Below are 23,007 nucleotides of genomic sequence, written 5' to 3'. Positions count from 1 at the left end.
CAGTGCAACAACCAAAAATGTAGGGATACTTACAAAGGAAAGCAGAAATTCAGTCCATTTTTTTTGGAAGACTGATGGTTGCACAACATCAGTTAAAAAACACTTACTCGAAACTAATCCCCTGTGCGCCAAACCCAGACAGTCTTCGTCACCAGCACATATGTAGTCAGCGTTTTGATGAAAAGTGGTCTCCATGTGAGCCAACCTTTCATGTCCAGTTACAAGCTCACACAGCTGGCTGATGCCTTATGTTTTCATATCATATGCATCCCTCAGTTTATCTGTAAAAACAGAGTTGAGGGTCAGAATCATATAAAAAGATGAACTGAAGAATGCAGGATGACAATCATTCTTCTTTGTGGTGCACAAGAATTTTTTAAAAAGTGAATTTATTATGATTGCTTCATATTTTCTCAGTCAGATCTTTAAAGCTTGTCAATAAAAAAGAGTAAAAGATCAATATAAAACAGAAGAGTCGAAATCATTTGAGAAAGACACCTCAGCTGAACACCAATATGTCAGACTCTGCTGGTATCTCTAGGGAAATATTGTTGTTAAACACACAGCCTCTGCATTTTTTGCTTTATTTACTCAGTTGTAATTGTGTTTCTCCTTGGAAGTAATTTAATTTCATAGCAGGCGCAGCCATTTTTCATGCACAGGTTATTATTTGTAATATATATTGCACAGGACTTGCATCTAGTTGGATCAGGATTACCAAAATAAGTACATTATTGTGGAGCTTCTGTGTTTGGGTAAATAAGAAATACCCGTTGAAAGGAGGGACAGCGGTTATGTTGGTAGAAGGATGCTGAGGTTGCAGCGACCAGACAAAGAGGACCAAAGAGGAGGGTCATGGATGTAATGAGGGAGGACATGATGGGAGGAGGGTGTAGAAGATGAGGATTGATTCATTGTGCCAACTCTGACTGGAGTGATAAAAAACACATCAAGTATCTTTGACCTCCTTGAACAGTCAACTTTGATTAACCCAAGGCTGTAGATATTATCGTTAAAATCTGTGTCCACTCTGAGGTTTAGACTCCCACTGTAACAGAATCCCCAAAATATTCCTTATTTGAGCTGCTCCAGCTGACGGACAGTAATCTGAGAAACCAGGTTGAGGACAAAAACGGACCACTTCCCCTCCAATGATAACCTATAAATAAGGTCAGCGCTTCTAGATCAATATCGGTTGCCTCATTCTGCCGATGCAGACTCAATCAGTCTGCTGCACGAGTATCAAGTTGCAGAAAGACCTTCACTCCAGTGTGAGTTACTGGCAGGATGACGTCAGTGACCAGAGAGAATGAATGAAAGTGAATTGGTTTATCTCGAAGAGGCTAAAGTTTTCAACATAAATCTAAATCTGTGCACTCATTGAATTGACTCCTGCAAAGAGGAGGGAGCACACAGTGATACTAAAGACTCAGTTCGAACAAAGCGAAAGACAATACAATTCTTCAGAAACAAAATTAAAGAGAAAGATTAAGATGAGCATGAAAAGAAATAATTTAAAGTCTAATTCTGAAAAAAAAATTAGATCTAGACTAATATAAAGGGACTGATCAGCATCTAAAGGAAGTCCAGCATGAATAAAAATATGACCTACTTAGTTTTGGTTTGTATCACTATATTTTTCTGGAAATGTTCTGAACAAAGTGGACTAAACCAACTGTTTATATATATGAAGAACAGAGTAACATTTCTCTCCCTCTAGTGAGCATGTGTAAAACTGCACCACACCAGTGGTTTTTTTTGTTTTTGTTTGTTTTTTGTCAATCGAACATTCATTCACTCATTTTCTGTACAGCTTTGTCCCTTTCGGGGTCACGGGGCTGCCGGAGCCTTTCCCGGCTACTTGGGCGTAGGCAGGGGATGCCCTGGACAGGTCGCCAGTCTGTCGCAGGGTACAATCGAACATTACCCGTTAAATTTATGTTACAAAGATTTCAGAAAAATAGCATGTACATAAAACAGTTCTAGATTCGCTGAGTCTGCTTTACTGCTTGTAAAAGTACAACTTTAGTTTCATGAAATTACAACTTTATTTGCATAAAAGCACTACTTATTACTTGAACAACTACTTTATATACTAAATGTACATTTTTTGTCTTAAAATGGTGACTTTTTAAATAATTATATTCATAGTATATTTTCTTAATTGATAAATTTTTTTTCATGGTGGCCCCAGTACTCTGTCGTGCAAATCCATCAGTATCTGAAGGACAAAGTTTGATCAAACATGCTCAGTTTTATACCTTTGAAATTGTGAATTCTTCAAAATAAAAATGATTTAAAAAAACCTCGAAGAATGCCTATCGGTACTTTACAAGAAAAATGTAAAAGAAACTCTTATTTAATATGAATATGCAAAAGTATGATGGAGATCCATATATTTAAAAAAAAAGTAGATTTCCTATTACATCACTGCAAACATTGCTAAGAATCAAAAACAGAGACTGTCATAGCAACTCAATTTTTAATATTGTAAGATATAAAAATCTTCATCTTCATCATACAATAACATCTCAACATAACACCATTAGTCAAAGGAGGAAAAGGTTTGTCATCAAACAAAAGTTGAAACATAATTTGATCCCTTTTGAGGTAAGACAACTGGTTGGTTCAGCCACTCAGGCCTTTCCCTTTCAGAAATGGGCAGTTCAGTGGAAATTCTGCCTTACATGTGGGTATAAATGCTGAGCTGAAACTGGGTGTTTATGAGGCAAGTGAGGAGAAAACCTTTACTCCCACTAAGAAGATTTCTAATTGATAGTTGGAGTGTTAGCGAGCCATATAATCAATAGAGAGGATGGGATTATATTTAATGAAAGGGAAACAGAACACTCCAGAATGAGTGCAGGTCTGTTTGTTACCAGCGATTTAATAGAAAGCATTGACATTTGAGTGCTCAGTTTTGCTAAACAGTCTGCTAACATTTTTTTTATTTCTAAAAAACAAAAGCAAGATTTGCTCAGCGTGTCTTCCACTATTTGGACAAAAAAAAAAAAAAAAAAAAAGAGAAGAAAAATAAAACAACGAAAGCAGCCAACACACACAAAAGAAAAAAACAGCTTGCAATATGCATAGAGAAACACAGAGGGGAGGAGAAAAAGAGAATACAAAGAAGTTAGCAAGTACCAACATGCCACATAGTTCCTTGGGCAGGTCTTCTTTCACAGAAAGCCACCTATTTTACTATTTTTTGTAGTAATAAAAATAATAGATGTCTCAACTGTTTTCCAGCAGATCGTCCAAGCAGAGAAGAAGGGAGAGCAGCGAAAGAGGAAGCCACATTACATCATCACGTCACCAGATCATGCACATGACTCTGCAGCATCCCACCACACACACACACACGCACACACACACACACACACACGCACACACACACACGCACGCTGAAAATCAAGCTTAACATTTACCAAACATTAGCATTTGACATTTCCCAGAAGCCACTTTTTGTGGTTGGACCAAAGCCAAAGAGGCATTAATGGCAAGAAAAAAAAGGGTCAATATTCATTTTAACAATGCTATTCAACAAACATTTAACAGCAGTTTAACAGTGATGTGGTTGGGTGCTGTCTGCACAGACTGATTAGGCAGCATGACCAGTAGTTTAAAGCTCATGGACTTCACGAAAAAAAAACAGGAAGGACAACAAAACAGGCAGACAGAACAGCGTGCAGCCAGAATCAATTACAGCAGTGATCAGGAGAAATGGCCACCATCCAAAACATGGCTGCATCTACTTTGTGGCAGGTCATGCACGCACACATACACACACACAATCACACCAACACTTTACTACATCTGCCAAAATAACCTGCATTTCCCTCTGTTTTCTTTTCTTCGTTCCCTTCTCGCTCCCAATCCATCCTTTTAATATTTTGCTGGTCCAAGTAGCGGTCAGCAGCTAAGAGGATGATTGCAAGAGCAGGAGAACTGATGCCACATGATGGAGGCAGGATCACAGTCAGTGTTCCTTGGCTGATTTTTGGCGGGTGGACATTATGTCCCCAAAGCAAGCTGACTGGGTGGTCTTGACTCCAGTGAGGTGATAGGCTGTGTTCAGTCTCTACAGAGACGTGGAGGGAAGCTTCTTCACACGCCTCTGAGCAAGGAAGGAGCTCTCAATGGGTTTCAGCTCTGGAGTGGGCTGCGAGTTCTTCAGGGCAGAGTAGGTTGCAGCCATTGCACCCTACAAGAGGATGGGGAACAAAGTAATATTAAAAACAAAAACGGTAGCGTGTGTTCATGGGAAGGAAATGATGTTGCATTTTTAGAAGCTGTTGCAGAAACAAAAATAGATGCAGAGCAAGGGCGCCGTTTCTAACCACGTCTTCTCATAGCAGCTGGTTTTAGGGGGTGGAGTCAGCCAGTTGGGTACACCCCTCCGTTGTTTTGTTTTTTTGTTCTTTCCTGCTGTGGATCTACAATATTTAAAAACCCCACTCTCATGAAAGTCATTTTTTTGGTGTTTTAAACACGTTTTTGTGGCATTTCTTTGATGATAGAGTAGATACATAAAGAAAATTAATCTGAAAATTATATTTCTGAGTTTTGTTTTTTAATCAAACGGTTGTAATTAAGCACTGGATTTTATAAAATAATATGTTGTATGAAAAAGAGTCCATTTGTGATATAGAAAATACAACGGGTGGGTCACCAGCTCCCTTCTCCACTCTACAACAGTGAGGAGAAGGGGGGTGGGGTTGCTCCACGCCAACGGTCCCGGCCACAACTCGAATTTTTAATGAAGTCCTAGAAACGCTTCTTTTAAAAAAAAAATATTTTGGCTAAAAATGGCATAATCATGATTAATAGACCACTGGGAACACTTTTATAACAGATCAAAAGACAATCGAAGTGGGACTATAAAACTTGATCACAAGCCAATGTATTATTTAGGTTGACATACAGCCAGGCAGTTTAATCAACCTGTGATGTCACAATGTCTTAAACGCTAAAACCCTTTTTTAAACTGCACATTTTTAGATTGCTTTAAAAGTTATTGAAGGAAATAAAAAAATCTGTATTTTTGGTATATACCTTTTAATTAACCCAAGACATTTATAAACCATTTGGTGAAAACTAACTCACGTCAGCATGATATACAGGTGTCTGCTTTGGCTCAATTAAATAATATGAATTAGATCAAATAAAAAGTCCAAACAAAAAAATAAAACACCTATAATAGTTGATGGGTAAAAGTAAAAATCTTTTTTGCACTTTAATCTTCATCAAATTGAACTTTTTTGTTACCTTGACCAGTTTAGGGTCCTGATGTGGAAGTTGGCTGTTGGGTAGCTTCTCTCTCTGGACGATCCAGGGGTGTTTGAGGACCTGCTTAGCCGTAAGTCTCTGAAGGGGGTCCACATGAAGCATCTTAGAGACAAGGTCCTAAAAGCAACAACAACATCAAAACAAAAACATTATGAAGGGAAAAAGAAATATAAACAGAGTAAAAGTCTTAAACAGCTGTGAGGGATATACCTTGGCTGCGTCTGACACTGTGTCCCAGTTTCCTCCATTCAGACTGAAATGACCATTCCCTATCCTGTTCAGAATCTCGTTTGGGGTATCTTCAGGTCCGTTAGCAAACGGAGTAAAACTGGTAAAAAAAAAAAAGAAACAGACAAAAAATTTGGTCAAAACAAATGACACGCACATAAAAAAAAGCTAAGATAAAAGTATGTTTGGGTATCTCCTCACCCAGCCAGCATGGTGTACAGTAAAACTCCCAGGCTCCAGATGTCACATCCTTCATCATAACCCTGACGCTTCAGCACCTGTGAGGTAAATGTTCCACATTTTCACTGTGATTATGAACTCTTTGGACTCATAAATCCAGACTTTGGGTTTAGCTGTGAGATGTGGGTTTTACCTCAGGAGCCACAAAGTTAGCCGTGTAGCACGGGGTCATAAGCAGGCCGTTGTTGGCACGCAACTGCTTAGCAAAGCCGAAGTCACAGATCCTGATGGACTCGGGATTGCCTGACTCATCAACATATAGGATGTTACTGGGCTTCAGGTCTCTGTGTACGACCTGGAAAACAGCAGGTTAAGGACAGGATGAGGGCTGAGCTGCACAATGTGGAAAAGATAAAAATCGTGAACATTTTAATTTTTTTTTTAACTTGTCCTGTCCAACAGCTGGGCAGGCAGATGAGAGCTGAGGGCCTCTTGTGTTGGACATATTTTACTTTAACAACAGGGGTTATTAATCTTCAGACAAACCAGAGGTATGTCTGAATAAAACCCTTTTGTAATTGAGGCCAAACGTTATTAATTTCAACCATGTTTGAAAATTTTGGGTGCTGGACCGGACGGAAAAGGAAAGAGGGGAATCGTGAACATTTTAACGCCTTTAACTTGTTTTAATGGGGAAAAACATGTTACTGCAGTCTTTTTTGACAAAAGTCACAAGACACATCAGCAACTGAAAATATAGTCTGTTTAGTGATGGATCAGTATAATAGAAAAAATATTGTTTTCAACAGTTTTACTCGTTTTTTTTCTGTTTTAATCAAAACTCTAATTCTTAAAGATATATTTATGTATTTATTTTGGGGGGAAAAACTATTTTTTCACATTATTTTTAGTAAAATATGTCTGTTGCCCACTTTACCTTAATTCTGTTTCTTTATTTTGCAATTACTTACATTTAAACTTAACTTATATTTTATCAAAAGTGTTTAAAGTCTGAAATCAAGAATATTTGTAAACTGTTCTAACAGACTGTTCAGTATTTGTGTTTGTTGTCCTCATGACGGTTAACACTAGCGCAGAGATGCTGTCACATCAACCCAATGAACCATGGGATACGTAGTGAAATAACTGTGGTGTTGATCATGGACAGACTTACGCCTTTGAGCTTTATTATTTTAAGCACTTTTTACCCGGTCTGACCACACGGGAAGCTAAGCTGCTAAAGGCCATCTTTAACGGTTATTTTTGTTGTAACTTAGAGACTTTCTGAGGAAATTAACCCATCTGATTGGTTAGATTGATGAGGTATATACTCCAAGAATGATTGGCAGAAACAGGTTAAGGGGTTAAAGCTTTTACAAAATAAAAACATTTGGCCAATATTGTCCAGTAATAAACAGAAAGAAAAGTATTTTATGATCCTTCATTTTCCTAACCACTGAGACCGGTCCCCGTTTGTCAAGCTGATGTTCTGGCAATGAAAAATGCTTTTTTAGACCAATTAGGTGAAATTAAATAATTTCCTAATTGACTTATCTGTCACGGCCCACTGCACTATCACAGAAGGAATGACTTTTACACAGTTACTGTACAAGATTTATGCAAATTTCAGAAAAACTTTGTTATCCTCCTTGATGTATGAAGGTGATGCCTTTTGAACAGACTTAATAAAAATCTGAAGGACACAAAGATTGAACAACCCAACTTTCTAAAGCTTTTGCTGAATCCTATTTCCTATTTTCTCAAGTCTTTTTTTTTTATCTGCTTTTATCTGCAAAAATATAAAACACGTCAGTCGCCCTCACCCCCTGGGAGTGGAGGTACTCCACAGTCTTGGTGATGGTGTGAAGTACAGCGCTGGCCTCTCGCTCTGAAAAGAATTTCTGCTTGAGGATCCGGTCCAGCAGCTCTCCTCCACGCATCAGCTCCGTCACCAGGAACACCTGCTTCCCGTTGTCGTACACCTGAGGCAGAGAAACACAGGAAACTACTTTGTAACTCATTTCTAATCCCTGAGGGGAAAAAAAAAAAAAAAACGTAGGTGTGAATCTGTACTGACATCCTTCAGGGTAATGATGTTTGGGTGCTGTCCATATCGAAGTAGAATGTCAATCTCCTCAGATGGGTCTGTGCTGGTCTTGTCAATCACCTGTCAATCACGCAAATATATCTGAATGATTTTTTTAATTTAGCTCCACAATAAACACACTTTCAAAAAGTTGATTTCAACCTAAAATAAAAAGTTTAAAAACTGTAGTTCATACCTTGACTGCATACTCAGTGTTGGTGGCTTTGTGGATGCAGCGCTTACAGACAGAGAAGGACCCCATGCCGATGTCCTCTTTGAGGACGTACCCGTCGCTGAACAGCAAGTTCTTCCCATGCAGCTGCTGCAGAACAAGAGTGGAAATTAAAAAGTGAGGCGGAGGTGTGACAAACTGACAGAGATGACATAGCTGGAGGCTGTTGATGGATTTGAGGGACAGAGATGAATGCATTTGTTTAGTCCCCCCCTCTCTTTGTTAAAATGTCACTCGGAATCTGTCACACAGAGTTAATTACAGCTCCTGTCAGGCCCAAAACGGGATCTGAAGCCATGCACTTCCACTCACACATTTAACTCCCCCTGTGATGCAGTCTGCAGCACATATTTACAACCCAAATGTGTTGCTCCTGTCCATCCTCTCTCTGTTGTAAGGGCTTTTCCTACTGGCACACGTGTGGACATGTTAGCTGACTTTTTAGACTATAGTTCAATCTGTGAGCAAACAAACTGACAGATAACATGCAAACAAATCACTTCTAGTGAAGCTGTAATTATAACTGCCATGTTGCTACGCAGTCCAGAAATTATATTGATAGTTTTTCACTTTTAAAACCGAAATGGAAATAGTCTTTGATCTTAACTTTAACATCCTGAAATTTAGGATGTTTTTATTATGAATATTTTTCTTAGTGCATTTGATTACGTTATAGTGTGATATTATCACACATTCTACTCATGTCAAATTTCACCATTTCACTAAATCTGCATACAGTTCAATACTTATGAAATACCTTCCTCCCTAGTCAAAAAAAATACATTTGATTTGGTTCTAAAGCCCTTTTTAAAAATTCATTTTTCTGTTATGATGCTGAAATTGAAAATGTCGAAAACGAAGAACATATTTTGAGATTTTTGGATTGCCAATAAAGCAAAGTTATGAAAGACTCACAAAAGTTATGTTCTATTGCCATCTTCACCAGAAGATAGTCAAGATTTTTGTAATTTTTCTCGGTCACAAAGCATTTCTTAGTTGTTATGAAAACCTGTGGTACTTAGTTTATTAAGGGTTAAGACATATGAGGCACGAATATGAAAAAAAAAATTAAAGTTGGGTCTAAACTGTTACGTTGTTTGTCCCATTTGTCAATGGAAATAATATTTTTAGGGTATTTAGTTTTATATTGTGCATACAGTTACACGGCACACTTTTAGTTCCTTTTGACCAAATTGTGGCCTGAACATTTAAAGAAGTTCATTTTATAAACTAAACTCTAACTGTAAATTCTTCTAACCCTTATACCCCCCCCCCCCTTTTTTTTTTTACAGCTTTAGGCTGTTCCTGTGAATGTCTGACAACAACCTTACCTTGACCACTGGGTGTGGTGGGGGCTGTGGCGGCTCCACCGAACCATCCTCCTCCAACATAGTTGATGCAACAAAGCTGAAGCCCCTGAAGAGCTGATGAGCTCCTGCACTTGGCGGCACACCAGGAGAGTCTAAAAAATAAGAAACAAAAATGCATTTTGGACTTAGGAGTGTTCAATCACCAAAATCCCTGCAGCTGTCAGCAAGACTCCGCTGAATCTTTTACTTACCTTTTGGCGTGCGGGAAGTGAACTCTGAATCAAAGTAAAAGGTGTCATCTGGACGGGCAACGGCTGGTCTGAATGGAGGTTTGAGTTCTTTTCTGAAGAGTTTCTGAAAGAAAGATTTCAAGTGTATAATGTAAAAACAAAAACATCTACGTTTTATTTTGTGCATATTGCAAATGTTTTCCAGAGTCAGACACGTACATTCCAGTCTATAGTAGCGAAGAATCCATGCCGCTTGATCTCCTCTGCTCCGTCAGCTCCAGATCCTACATTTAAAAGCATCAAACTATGAAAAAAAGGGCTTTTATGGCTTTCTCTGTATAAACAGTAAGATGAAACTAACCCAGTCTGTTGGAGGGATTCCTCTTGAACAGAGCTCTGAGCAGAGACTGGGCCTCCGCACTCAGGAATTGAGGCATTCCTAGACGTGCCCTGCAGGGAGAGGCACACAACACCCAGCTTTGATAGCTGCACCTGAGGCTCGCTGAATGCCTACAGTATATGACAAAAAGATTTTCTATAGCATTGCTACCACAGCCAGAAGGGGCTCACTTTAGAATCAGGTTCATCGTTTCCTTGCGGTCCTTCCCTTGAAATGGAAGCGCTCCTGTCAGCATCTCAAACTGGAAAATTAAAACACGCAGTCGTGACAACTGTATTTAAAACCTCAGCTACTTTATTTTTTTAACTCTACAGATAAACATCTGGGTATCAAGGTCTAAAAGAAACATGATCTGAGGCAATTTTCATTTTGCTCCTTACCATTAGTACTCCGAATGACCACCAGTCGGCGCTGTGGGTGTGTCCCTGTCGGTTCACGACCTCAGGAGCCATGTACTCCACAGTGCCACAGAAGGAGTAAGCTTTTTTCTCATGGTCAATCGCCTCTTTACACAAACCAAAATCTGGAAATGTAAAAAGACAAAGTATGAAACGCTTAAAAAAACGTGGTTGCTCAAAAACTGAATTTCATCTAACTGCAACATTGTATTTTTATCCAAACTGTGTGTGGTGCGTCTTCAAGACCTTTTAGTGCTGATAAATCATATTTAACTTTGTGAACATATACAGGCTTGAATGCAGATATCTGCCATCAAGATAAAAAGATAAGATAGTCAGGGCACTGTAAAGGACAAATGCCAACGAGCCATAGAGAGGCGGCGTGTGATCTCAGAAGAGCTGGTGTATGGAGTGATGCAGCAGCACTTACCTGTGAGTTTGATGTGTCCCTCCTCATCCAAGAGAATGCTGCAAACGACAATGTTCAAAGTCATCGTTCTGCAGAAAACTTTCACTTTTAGGTCTATGGTTTAAACTTGTGAAGCATGAACATCTTTATCTGACGCAGCACTTGAACTAAAATTACTCGTGTAGTTTGCATATTCTCATATCTATGTCGGAAGAAAAGAGGAAATGCAGTCAGGGGCAATGAAATATAAGCATATAATGTTTGCTTTGCATTGTTTGCTAGGAAGAGCAATCAGGTTTTATAAAGCTCCAGAACCACACAGCATGAATCAATATTAAAGGTTAAAAGCATACACTGCTTAAAACAAAAGTGCCATAACTCGATGAGAAAAAGCTCTTAATTTATGCTGTAGACATCTACCTAATGCGCCCATTTTCCTCTACTTTATCTCATTTATCTAGACAGCTGCAGTTTTAGTAAAACTGTCCGGCTGAATAGATCTGATATTGCACGCTATTTTTGTTGCATCGGTAATGTTAGATTTAGGGTGTGGGGCACTATAAGCCAGAAGGAGAGTGTGTGGAGTGTGTGAAGTTCTCAGTAACGGAAAGAGGAAGGGGGGGCGGAATTGCTACATCCTAAAAAATAAAAAATAAACATATAAAAAGTCGACTCAGCGTTTTTGATATTGGCCAAAAATGGCGTAATCATATTTTAAAATGGATTAAAAGATGATCGGGGTGTGTCTTTCTGCATGAGTTTCAATCAGAGAACAGAATACTGCAGCAGTCCACATTCCAATCCTCTGTCAACTGATTTAGGTGAGATGATGCAGATTTGTTTCTACCACATTTATTTTCTCCATTCCAAATCGCTTTCATATAGTCAGCAGGTCATGTTGGGCATATGTCAATAAAGTAAATGTCATCATGTGAGCAGCTGGTTGGATATTAGTTTGTTGAACTTTTAGCTCACTTTTCTGGTTTAAGGTCTCTGTAAATGATGCCAAGGCTGTGAAGATGGTCCAGTCCCAACGCCAGCTCTGCTAGGTAAAACTTCACGTCTTCCTCAGTGAACATCACCTGCAGGCCAGAAAAAGAAAAAGAGAAGTTAGATCATAAAAGTGACAGAAACCGTGTTCAGCCTTGCAAAGAATGACTCGCCTCTTTAGAAAGTCTGGTGAAAAGATCTCCCCCTCTGAGAAAGTCCAGGATCAGATAAAGCTTTCCTTCAGTCTGGAATGCTGCAAATACCAAAATTCATCGTTTAGCTGAATTCATTCTGTAGTTTTACTGCAGAAAGAACATCAGTAACAATCAGGTGTGGCCTAAAGAGGGACTGATCAGACGGACTCACCGTAGTGGAGCTTGACGACAAATGGGTGGTTGACATCAGCAAGGATATCCCTTTCCATCTTGGTTCTGACCCGATCTCTCACTAAAAGACAGAAGAAAAGAGCCCCGTGTTACCAAATGCTAAATAAATGATTTACTTTTACTATGCATTTGTGTGGAGACTGAACTAACTTTTACCTTAGAAAAACAGTTCTTTTTGTGGATATATTGTTCGCTATCCTAATCGCGGTTCACCTTTCACCCTTTCATGGTCGAGCCGTTTCCGTTTTTTCATTGTAACCTTTGCTTGCTTTTATTTATTTATTTTTAAGCAGCGCACTGTGTTCCGCATCCTGATTGGCTGGAGACCATTTTCAACCTCCCCTGTAACATGTCTACTGTACAGAATGCATGTAGTTGACCAGAGTTACACTAATGTTTGATTGCAATCAGATCTTTTTTTTCCTTCTATAAAACTGGACTTTTTTTTATGAAGGCTTAAACTTTGAGGGTTTAAAAGAAAGGGTGAAAATATTCATTTCTGTTTGAAAAAAAGTGTGTAGTTTGGGGTTTTATAGCCTTATAACATCTATAATCCTACTTTATGGATTTCACCTATCGCAGGTTATTTTTTTGAACGTGATAAACAAGGAATCACTGTAGTTTGAAGTCTTAGCCATTTGTAATTTTGAAAAAAAAGCAATCCTTGCTGCAGATGTAAACACCAACAAAAAGCCACAACAGGTGACATTTTAGGAGGTATCGAGATATCAAAAGAACCCACTGAATGCTATGACGGTCTAAGCCATCATGCCATGAAGCTAGTTTTAATTACAGGAAGTGCACACACGTTCTTACGTTTCTGAAATGATACTTGAGAATTAATATTGTAGCTTAAAGCAAGGAAGATTCATGGATGGACGCACTTTTAAAGTTTTAATGCAGTACAGGAACACACAAACATGAAGCTGTTTAATCCCAAATCTCTTGTACAAAAATGCGAGCATGGCTGGTTTTCTATACCTTTCAGTGTGGCCTTCTTGAGAACCTTCATGGCATAGAGCTGGTTAGCATCTGGAGGAGTCACCTTTCGCACAAGGAACACCTAAAAAACAAAACAAAAGGCAAATTAAGAATATTATTGAAGCTCAAAATGAAGAAAGTGTGGAGAAAATGTGTAATTCTGAAGATAAGAGGTGTGAAGAGAAGGAGAACGTTTAATGTCACCTTTCCAAAGGACCCCTGTCCCAAAACCTTGAGCAGCTCAAACTGGGAGGCATCTGCCTTCTCCGAACCCTCTTTAACCACATTGGTAATGTTGTACTCTTTGACGTCTCCGTCTTCCTGAAGAGTGGAAAAAAAATGAAAGAGTGTGAATTTAAAACAACAGAAATGAGAACAACAATAATATGGGAACACAATGGTGTGCATTTGTTATGATCTTCTGATGGTTGTGCGAAGAGTCTTCGTATGTATGTAGGAGTGTCTCCTGCTGTAAATAGCACCGCATCAAAAACAAAGCTCTTGAGAAAAGGAAAGCAAAAAGGAAAAAAAAAGATGAGTAAGAATGTATTTCAGATTAGACCCTGTGGATTCTCATCAAAATGTTGTTGCATTTCTCTGTGAAATGCAAATTTGAATGAGTTAACTAAAAGTAAAAGGAGTTTGAACTGCATACAGCAACATGCCACCTCTTGCTCGCTTTAGGGCTTACAGGCGGTTTTGCACAGCTGACAGCTCCAAGTCACTCGCTGGTGACCTGCTGTCGGCCTCATGCATATCTCATCTCCCCAAAACTCATCGAGGCATTAAGAGCATGAACCACAAGCGGAAATCCAGCCCTCAGGCGGACCGTACATACCCAGCAGTCAACATTTTAAAGGAAGCGACCTGGCAGTAAATTCAACACATCTTCTGTTTTTTTCTTTTGGTAAATCATTGGTCACTGACCTCAAAACTCGAGTGCCAGAATTTCCAGTTTATTCTTAGATGTTTGCCACCTGCTCAATACATGACATGTACCATGATTATGTTTCATAAAGAGCATTAAAAACATTGATAAATAGATAGTTGGTAGTGGACATCAATTTGAAATCTGACTGGTACCACGACTTCCCATCATCCCTCCCTCCCGCTAGCTTACAGCCCCTCACAACCTCATCTAAACATGAGCAGGGCAACAAAAATCATGAGCAATATTGGAGCTATCCAGCCGTACAGTTTGGAGCCAGATGTCAGCTCAGACGAGGAAAACGAAGACGTACATGGATCTAGTCGTCTACAAGTGGATGCATCATAATGGAGAGGAGCAGCGAGCATGTGGCCCGCCGAATGTAACATCTACTTCCTACCTACAACTGTATTTTTTCATCTGCTCCTGATTCACAATGATTTCAATAGATATATGTCCTCCAACATGAGAAAACATGTTAAAAACACAATTTTCATTAAAGTGAAAATCGCATGGTGTTCATATTTTAGACACACATTTATAGGGGATTAATAATTATTGGTCTGAAATTCATTTTTCAAACTAGTTGATTATCAAACAGAAAGTATATTGACTGATCTTTGTTTTCACAGAGTTTGAACAGATCAAGCCACAGACCACTACAGCATGTGACGGTATTTGACAACAGGAAACCAGAGCTGGTTGAAAACAGGATTTCAGTTGCACTTTGTTTCTGATTAACCAGTGATAAAGGAAAAAGAAAAGAAAAAGAAAAAAACTCTTTGTATTAATTTCTATTTTACGCAAGGTTGTCAAACAGTAAAGCGTGAAAGAAAAAAGATTTTGATAAAGCGTCATTTTACCGTCCACAGGTTTGTCGGTTCGTCAGTGTCGCTTGTTGCAGCCTTCGATCTGCAGTTCTTATGGTTACCAGGCCTGTCTGTCAAAGGCTTGTTCTTCCCGAACAGGTAAAAAAAGAGCATGCGGATCTTTCTCTTGTCTTTCTCCATCTCCACCTTTCCCAAACTCCTTTATGATCTTCCCCTCATCCACAAAGAGGCAAAGGCAGCACCAGCTCACATAAATCATCTCGAACTTCACCTGATCCAAGCCCTGGTTAGACTCTTCCGTACGCTCATGTTAAAAAGTTGGCTCTGCCGGTAGATGTGGAGAAAGTTTCAGCCTTTTGCTTCTTATCCGCCCCCCCCCCCCCCCAGCATGACAGTCAAGCTGGCGTTTTTAGTGAGGACTTTTTTCCTTTCATCTCCTCCCTGTCTGTCATTCTGTAAGTGTCTGATCAGACCTGTGCTTGAGCAGACTTTTGCTGCGTGGAGGTGGAAGTAAAGTGAGCAGGAAGGAAGCGCCTGCTCTAATTCTCACAGTCCTGCACCCAACCTAGAGAAATGCATCTACGTCTTCCAGACGTAGGGGGATGCACTGAATTTTAGAAAAAGGTGAAAGGGTAGGGTGATTTAAAATGAAAATGTGGCATGAGGGCGGGGATCAGCGTGCCCACTCAGATGACTGATATTTTTCTCGCTTCATTTCTGCTTCAGAGTGTCCAAGGGAAACTTTACCTGCCCGTCTAGCCTTCCATATAATTGCTCAGAACTAATGAAACCCTCAACACACACCCATGAAGAATAAATACAGCACATAGGTCAACTTCTCTATTGACCAAAGAGCTGCTATAGCTCATTGCAGTTTTTTCCCCCCGTAAAAAACTGCAGGCGTAAAATTGTTGAGTGGGGCATGAAATGCACAGAAGGGAAAAAGGCCCCAAATCATACCCATCTAAATAATAGGCAGATAGCAGAAGTAAGACAGGAACTGCAAATACACCAAGTGGGATAAGAGTTAAGAGCTTACCTGATGTTTAAAATTGGCAAACTCCTGCTCAATCCAGGTGATATGAGACTCATTCTATGAGAGGTGGTATAAGTGGAGATATAAAAGTTACAAATGTATAAAAAAAGATCTCCCTATCCAAAGATAATCTGACAACAAATGCTCTTGGAAATGCCAACAAACACATACAGTCGCTGATGGGGGGCCAGAGAGGTAAAAGGCAGGGACAGGTTACCACATGGGGCAACAGGAAACTCATCTTTCCTTCAAGTTTCACTTCCCCATTTTTTTTCTTTTCTGAGTAGACCTGATTTCCTTCCTGTTTCATTACCAACATGCATACGTTTCCCAGCACTAAAATGGAAGTGTCGCAAAGAAATTTGAACTATAAGGTAATAATTAGATTGTAGCAGAAAAATGTATGTAAATATGCAGCAGCAAGCGATGATAAAAAGGGGTTTGATTCCTATTCTGACAGAGAGACCATTCAATCTTTCCTGTGCTTGTAGACTAAATGGAACATTTAAGTCAAATTTTAAACATTAAATTAAATGAAGCTCAAATGATTTAACAGCTTAGAAAAGCTCTTCACACTCAAAAAACCCATCCTCTACCAAAATATCTCAACACGCACACAACTGCATGAAGTGACGGGCAAGCCCCTGCTTCTCTGCCTTCACCCAGGCACCTCCCACCCACACACACATTCACATCAAGTACAGATCATGAAACACACACGAGGAGAAAGTGGCCACTTGCCTCCGGTGCACGGGCTTTGGTGCGAAATATAAACCTCCACATGTCTGAGTCTAGATATTTCCATGTCACCGCCGCAGTCACCGGTGACGGAGTCACTCAACTCACTTGCAAGACTGTTTTTTTCTTTGCATCAGTTAGCTAACCCCCTCTGTATGCAATACCACAGAGCGATACAATCTGACACACATGCGCGCACAAAAAAAGGCCAAAATGGGAAGTGAAGTTTTGAAAAAAAAAAAAAAGGCAACAAACTGATTTGTTGGTGAGGGGGTGAGTCACGGGCAGGAAATGACCATTTTAATTTTTTAACGAAAGCACACACAAAAGAAAAAGATTTCTATTAAATGATTTTATTAACAAATCAGATATTTTTCTACTCAAAGTAGATTTCAGTTTAAACTCCTTAAAAATGTACATAGTAGCTGTACGGAAGAGAATTAGGGCCATGGAGAAAGAAGAAAAAAAAAGGTCATAGAAAATTCTGACTTTAATCTGAAAATTCTGAGAAAAAAAGCAGAATTTTCTATGACCTTTTGTTTTTTCTTTCTCCATGGCCCTAATCCTCTTCCATATAGCTGTTAGGTTTGGCACTTTACATTAAAGAAAAAAAAAGATGAAGTGGTCTTTCACGATTTACTTACACTTTAACCCTCTACCATCTTAAAAATGAACAAACTACAAGTTTTTGTTAAAGCTGACCTGGGTCAACACCTGCACAGCCCTGCAATGCTCCTTGTTTAACACAAGGGGTCAGTGCAGGTCTACAGCCAGGTACGTGTTACAAGAAAAGCGCTTTGGCCAAGTAAGGACATGCTTACCCTGCTGGCTCATGCCTCATAAAATCCCAGCATTGGCTCTGACATCAGTTTCAGATAAGGGAGGTATAAAAAAGGGAAGTATGAGAGTCGTGACTCCATCTGGAGCACCAAAATTCTGCCCAATAAAAAAACTGAAGGCCACATCAGTTTAAAACTCAGCAACATCGGTGTCTCAGGTTCCTGATTCTCAGATGAAAGATTTGATGAATTTATGCGAGTAGAGAAGAAAATGGAGTTTAGATGATGGCTCGCGTCAGAGGAGGAAAAACAATGAATGGTAAATGAGCCTAAGAGAGGAGTTCATTCAGGCTGTAAGCTCTGACTGCAGGGGTGAAGAAAGGACAACAGCACACAAAGCTGGCAGTCCAAACATTCATCCGACCGACTGTTTCATAAAATAGGCAAATCTCCCACACAAAGCCATGGCAGTGGAGCACACCAGCAATAAGAACTGTTTGAAGCACAAACAGCTATGTCAGGACTCGTCTACAAGCAACTCCATTAAATCTTTTTTGGTGCTTTTTTTATTGGTGCTGAAAATTCAGACACAAAAAAAAGGGATCCTATGGATGCCACCAAATGCTAAACCAAATCGTGTGGAATAGCAGTACGTTTACGTTGCTGTATGTTTAATATGGTCAAACGTGTGTAAGTGGGATTTATTATGTACTATTATTATACCACACCAGGCTTATACAGTGTATACTAACTGAATGGTTTTTCTTTTTTTTTACCTGCTTATTAGAAAATGTTTTGCTTTTCTGATTTTTTTTGTTGCTTTTTAAAACACAAATTATATACATTTTTAAAAGTAATCTTAATTATCATCTTAAAGAAAAGTGTTGCTGTAACCTAGTTTTATGATTCTAATTATTATGTTCTCAAAAGGTTTTGCCTTTTGCCAAGCCACAGTTGAAAATACATTTTTTAATCCATTTTGTCTAAAGAAGTAAAGATTTGACAAAAAATAGTTGATAATAATTAATAATTCAGAATAATTAATAAACAAAAGCAGGACCCAAAAAAGGAGGTTTGATAACGGAAAGTGAATCGTAGAATCCCTACTACAGATTTTTTGTAAAAAAAAAGGCCACATACCGTAACCTTAATTTGCTTTGATGAGAGATTCTTTTGCAAAACTTGTGTTTCCACAGCTTTTTGACTTTTCTTTTTTAAATTTTACTCCCTTAAAACAGTAAAACAACAAAAAGGTTTGCATAAGACTGATGAATACAGTTTAAAAACAGTAAATGATCACAGATACACAGATTTCCGCATTTTGCGTCCAAACAGGAACTTTCGTCTTCTAATAAAAGCATTAAAACTTTAGTCCTTTGTTTTCTTTGAAAGGTTTCTCACAAAACTTTTTACTCGTTGCGTTTGCAAAAGAAAAATGAGATCACAGCAGATTTTAATTCAGATTTTAAATCTAAAATAGGGGGGGGAAAAACAGCTACAAAACATGAGGGGCTTGTTCTACTCTTGCACAGTACATCTACGAATGTAATTATGAAGGAATTTCAAGAATTGCCCAGCAGGTTTGGTCCATGTGTCCACAGGGGCGTGTCGAAACACGCTGCACAGAGGCACCTTTCAGGTGCAGACATTTTTGTTCCCCGGCTGCTTTCGCTCCTCTATTATCCAAGGTAACGCCAGAAAAAGTGGCTCTACTTTGCACTCTTTTTTCTTTATTTCTATATGTGAATTGTTTTGATAAACTGGCATCATTAAACTTTGTCATCTGCCTCCATTTGTTTCTTCTCTCCTTCTCTCCACTTTTTCCTGTTTCCTGCTTTGGACACCAACTCCTGTTGTTGTAGCTTTGACTAATGGGGGGAGGGAGGGGGATGTAATATACACGAGGAGGAAATAATTGGAGGGTGGAGACGGGAGGTTGAATGATGCAGACGGACATTTAGCTGGATGCAATTCAATCCTAAAACATAGACATTATGTAACTTCAGCTTCTCTGAGAAGATTCTGAGAAGCTCCAAAAGAGGATTTGGAGAGAAAAAAAAGGTCAACAAGTTTAAAGCAGATAATCAAACTGACACCTGAAAGCTACCATTCATTATTTTTTAAAGAAGATAATATACTTTATTGTATTATAGTATTAGTTTAGTATAACAATAGCATAGTTTAACATTAGTATAGTTTTAGAATAAAGTATAGCATACTATACTATGTTTTACCATAGTAAAGGATAGCTTTTAGGATACTTTGTACAATAATACTACAGTATATTATAGTAAAGTTTAGCATATTATGCTATACTGTAGGACGGCATAGCATAGTATAGCATACAAATCTACCCTTGGAAGGAAAGCTTAAACATTTTCATTTTACCAATGCAACACTTTTGGATCGAATCAAAAATGTCTGCTCTGATGTTTTCTTTTGCGGTTGTTCTTACTGAGACTGAATATTTAGGATCGTTTTCTGGTAAAAAGGTAAAAATGCACAACATTGTATCCACTCCACGCATGTCGTCACTTTTTAAGCTGTGTTTTTAAAGTGGCCTTGGATGGTAAAACAGATTTTGTCCTTTACAGAAATCTGCTGAGCTTGTCAGGAATCCTTTCAGATTCGTAAATCTGCCCTAATCTCCACTCTACTGTAAGTACAAGTCATGAACACTTTGAACGAAAAAAGGCAGACTCTCCATCCACCATGCAGCAGTCACAACACCTCTGAGCAGGACAAAAATAAAAACAAATAAAAAGCCACTATCAGAACTGGATTTGGAGCTGGTTGAAGGCACAGCATGAGACTTAACTCATTCTTTTGCAGACTGTCACTAATGCACTTCTCAGAACATTAAGCATTTCTCTGAGAACACATGGAACAAATCCCTTACACAAGAGGACGGTGGACGCCACAGGAAGAACTCCAGAGGTATATCACAGGATTAGCACCGAAGCTACAGGAAATCCTGTGTAGGCATCTGTAATATTAATAGCAGCAGCAAGGATGGCAGTAAGATGATAGGCAGATCAGCGCAGGCCCAGCTGACAGGAGGCCTGATGGCTTCGTGTAGTAGCGACAGCTGTGGAAAAGAAATAAATAATGAAAGGAAGAAACAGAAATAGCGGTAAAAGAGGAATAGATCGAGGGGGAAACATCAGATAGATGGGGAAAAAAAAATGGTTGCTTGTAGTGAAGTCATCGGAGTCACAGCTAAGCAGGCTGCCTGCAGCACTCTATAGCTTGATATACAGAAGGCAGAGACACACCTGTACATTAAGTATGACAATGGAAAAAAAACTCATCATTTCCCTTTTCCCTTTATTGTATCCCATCAGGAAACTAAAAAAAAAAACATGTTCTCACAAAGAATCTGACGGCACATTCTGGTAAGTGGACTGAACATCTTCACTTTCGTGCTTTTAAGAAGAACAAAAAGGATGCAGAATCCTCATCTGTTGGAGAGTACATTTTGATCTGTAAATGTCTGTTAAATACACTTAGGAGTGCAAACCATCCAAAATCTAGCAGCAAATTCTGAGCTTCCTTCTTTCTTTGCTCACAGTTTTAATGTTTTGTTTGACAAAACAATGAAACAAAAACTTGTGGTGATTACACAGGAAGCAGGGTTTCATGCAGGAAGACTGTTTAGGTCTTGCATCTTTGCATGCCGGTCTCACATAAAGATACCTTATTCCTACGTGATACTTGCACCAACCTTAAAATATTAAGCTACGTTCACACCTGCTTTGCCATCGCACATTCAAGCGGCCACTTTCCATGAAAAGTCTATGTAAACACATATAAATGTGCGTTTTGGGTTTTCACATTCAAAACTCTCCTGTCTTCATGTCACTATGGACATTTAAGTCAGTTTTCAGGCTCTATCCACAAATCGTGCATCCACTAAAAGCATGTTGAAAGTTTAACCAGTTTAACTCTGACCAATCACGGACTTGGATTTGGTAGCAACGTCCCTTTTATTTCACAAAAGTGCCGTTTGAAAATTAATCATGAGGGAAAGACATTGATAATTCCACCTTGTGCCCGGCCGGAATTATATATATCGCAATAGAACCTTGAAGAAAAAAAAAAACCTGGAGCAGGTTTTGCACACCTTTGACATTGTGCACCACCAAGCCTCTTCCAACTGAGTACATGTGCCAATATCGACAGGCCAGTGTGAACACCGTATGCTAAAAGCGCCTTAAGAATCCATATTCAGGACATTTTGAAAACACACACTACATGCTCTGTGTGTACTTAGCATTAAGGTCACTGAACAGCTTTGGAGATCATTCATTCATGGATTCCTGTTTTTGTAGAATGTCATCAACATATTAGATCAAATTAATGGCCTGAAAACACAGCAAGTACGTTTTCTTTTCTCAAACATCATGTGCTGCACTTTACTTAAGGGTTAAGAACATTTACTCTGTAAACATTGCACACAGTGTAGCACCATATTTAAAAAAATAAATAAATAAATAAAAGGTTAAGTGCTCATAATCCTGGAAAGGAGGAGGGATATGCCTTAAATCCCTTTTGGACAGATATTGTTTGTCCACTTCACACTGTAGGTAAACTAAAGGACTTTGTATATTATTAGTAACTAAACGGCCGAGCTAATGCCACTCAGAGGTAAATGTTTAACTTTGAACACAGTTCGAGTTTCTGGTTTAAAAAACGTTTGAGTTCACACAGATTTTCCTAAAGAAAGCAGGGAAAAACTTTTTCTTTTTTTTTTTTTAAAGGGTCAACATTTTACCAAAAAGACCAGAAGACATAAAAAAATCTATACACGTTCATTTTTGTAATTTTTTTATTGTCCTAATTATTTTACAATAAATATTAAAATTACAATGTATGGAGCTTTAGTGGTTAGATTTAAGACTAAACTAAACAAAGCAACAACAGCTGGTCTCGGACAAAACAGGTGGCCAAATTATGTAGAACATTCGCTGCTGAAATGACAAGGGCGTCTAATTTTTTTCACATTTCATATTTTAAATTTATTCCAACTAGCTCAGATCTGAACTTGCTGTTAAAACATCACTGATGTCACAATAGAAACTTTTATGCTGATAACTTGTTTTTCTTTATAACAAGCAGCAAAGATGCACAGATAACCTACTGGGTTTGGTAATTTATGTGCAACAGCATGGTTCATTTAGATGGCATTCATTAGAGAAGATTTGCACTAAGAAATATGTTTTCATAATCATAACTTTGGAATTCCTTTTACTCCATTGTGACACCGTTGCTACGGCAACAAGGGCAAAAGGTTGAATGCTCTTTGGTGAAGCGCTGACATATGCTGACCAACAAAAACTGAGCAGAAATTAAGGTAAAACAAAAAAACAAAAAAAACAAGAATTTTAAGAGAGAAATGATGTCAGCATACAGGAATAGAAAAGTGCTCCAGACATTAAATCATCTGCGGAAGAAGAAGAAAAAAAGGAAAGAAATCAGCGCTGAGAGAATAAACACCTTCAGCATCATAATAATGATAACTCAAAGGACCAGAGGGACTGGTCAGAACATTTCCCCTAATCAACCTTGAGAGGGAGA

At 38.8% G+C, this 23,007-nt stretch overlaps 1 protein-coding gene across 4 annotated transcripts in view; it reads right to left on the bottom strand.

The window, feature by feature from the left end:
- Positions 1–2,468: 2,468 nt before the first annotated feature.
- The window catches only part of rps6ka1 (ribosomal protein S6 kinase a, polypeptide 1), a 50,861-nt gene continuing 30,322 nt past the window's right edge, over positions 2,469–23,007 (bottom strand). For 2 of the 4 annotated variants that reach the window (XM_020713732.3, XM_011490281.4), the window contains exons 3-22: positions 13,324–13,440; positions 13,120–13,201; positions 12,119–12,199; positions 11,926–12,005; positions 11,738–11,844; positions 10,784–10,821; positions 10,336–10,478; positions 10,126–10,196; positions 9,917–10,005; positions 9,775–9,839; positions 9,577–9,679; positions 9,347–9,477; positions 7,980–8,105; positions 7,775–7,864; positions 7,521–7,679; positions 5,891–6,052; positions 5,719–5,795; positions 5,500–5,617; positions 5,269–5,406; positions 2,469–4,204 (exon numbers count right to left, since the gene is read on the bottom strand). In XM_020713732.3, the coding sequence (XP_020569391.1) occupies positions 4,082–4,204; positions 5,269–5,406; positions 5,500–5,617; positions 5,719–5,795; positions 5,891–6,052; positions 7,521–7,679; positions 7,775–7,864; positions 7,980–8,105; positions 9,347–9,477; positions 9,577–9,679; positions 9,775–9,839; positions 9,917–10,005; positions 10,126–10,196; positions 10,336–10,478; positions 10,784–10,821; positions 11,738–11,844; positions 11,926–12,005; positions 12,119–12,199; positions 13,120–13,201; positions 13,324–13,440 (2,100 nt within the window). In that variant the 3' untranslated portion in view covers positions 2,469–4,081. Of the gene's footprint in view, positions 4,205–5,268; positions 5,407–5,499; positions 5,618–5,718; positions 5,796–5,890; positions 6,053–7,520; positions 7,680–7,774; positions 7,865–7,979; positions 8,106–9,346; positions 9,478–9,576; positions 9,680–9,774; positions 9,840–9,916; positions 10,006–10,125; positions 10,197–10,335; positions 10,479–10,783; positions 10,822–11,737; positions 11,845–11,925; positions 12,006–12,118; positions 12,200–13,119; positions 13,202–13,323; positions 13,441–14,910; positions 15,343–15,916; positions 15,971–16,654; positions 16,824–23,007 lie in introns of those variants that run through there. The other 2 variants (XM_020713734.3, XM_004082505.5) reach the window with 2 other exon arrangements.

This window comes from Oryzias latipes, chromosome 22 (genome assembly GCF_053564925.1).
Source record: "Oryzias latipes strain Hd-rR chromosome 22, Olatipes_Hd-rR_3.1".
NCBI classification, from domain to species: Eukaryota; Metazoa; Chordata; class Actinopteri; order Beloniformes; family Adrianichthyidae; genus Oryzias; species Oryzias latipes.
The sequence above is the reverse complement of the archived record's forward strand: the minus strand, read 5'-3'. Positions and strand labels throughout refer to the sequence as shown.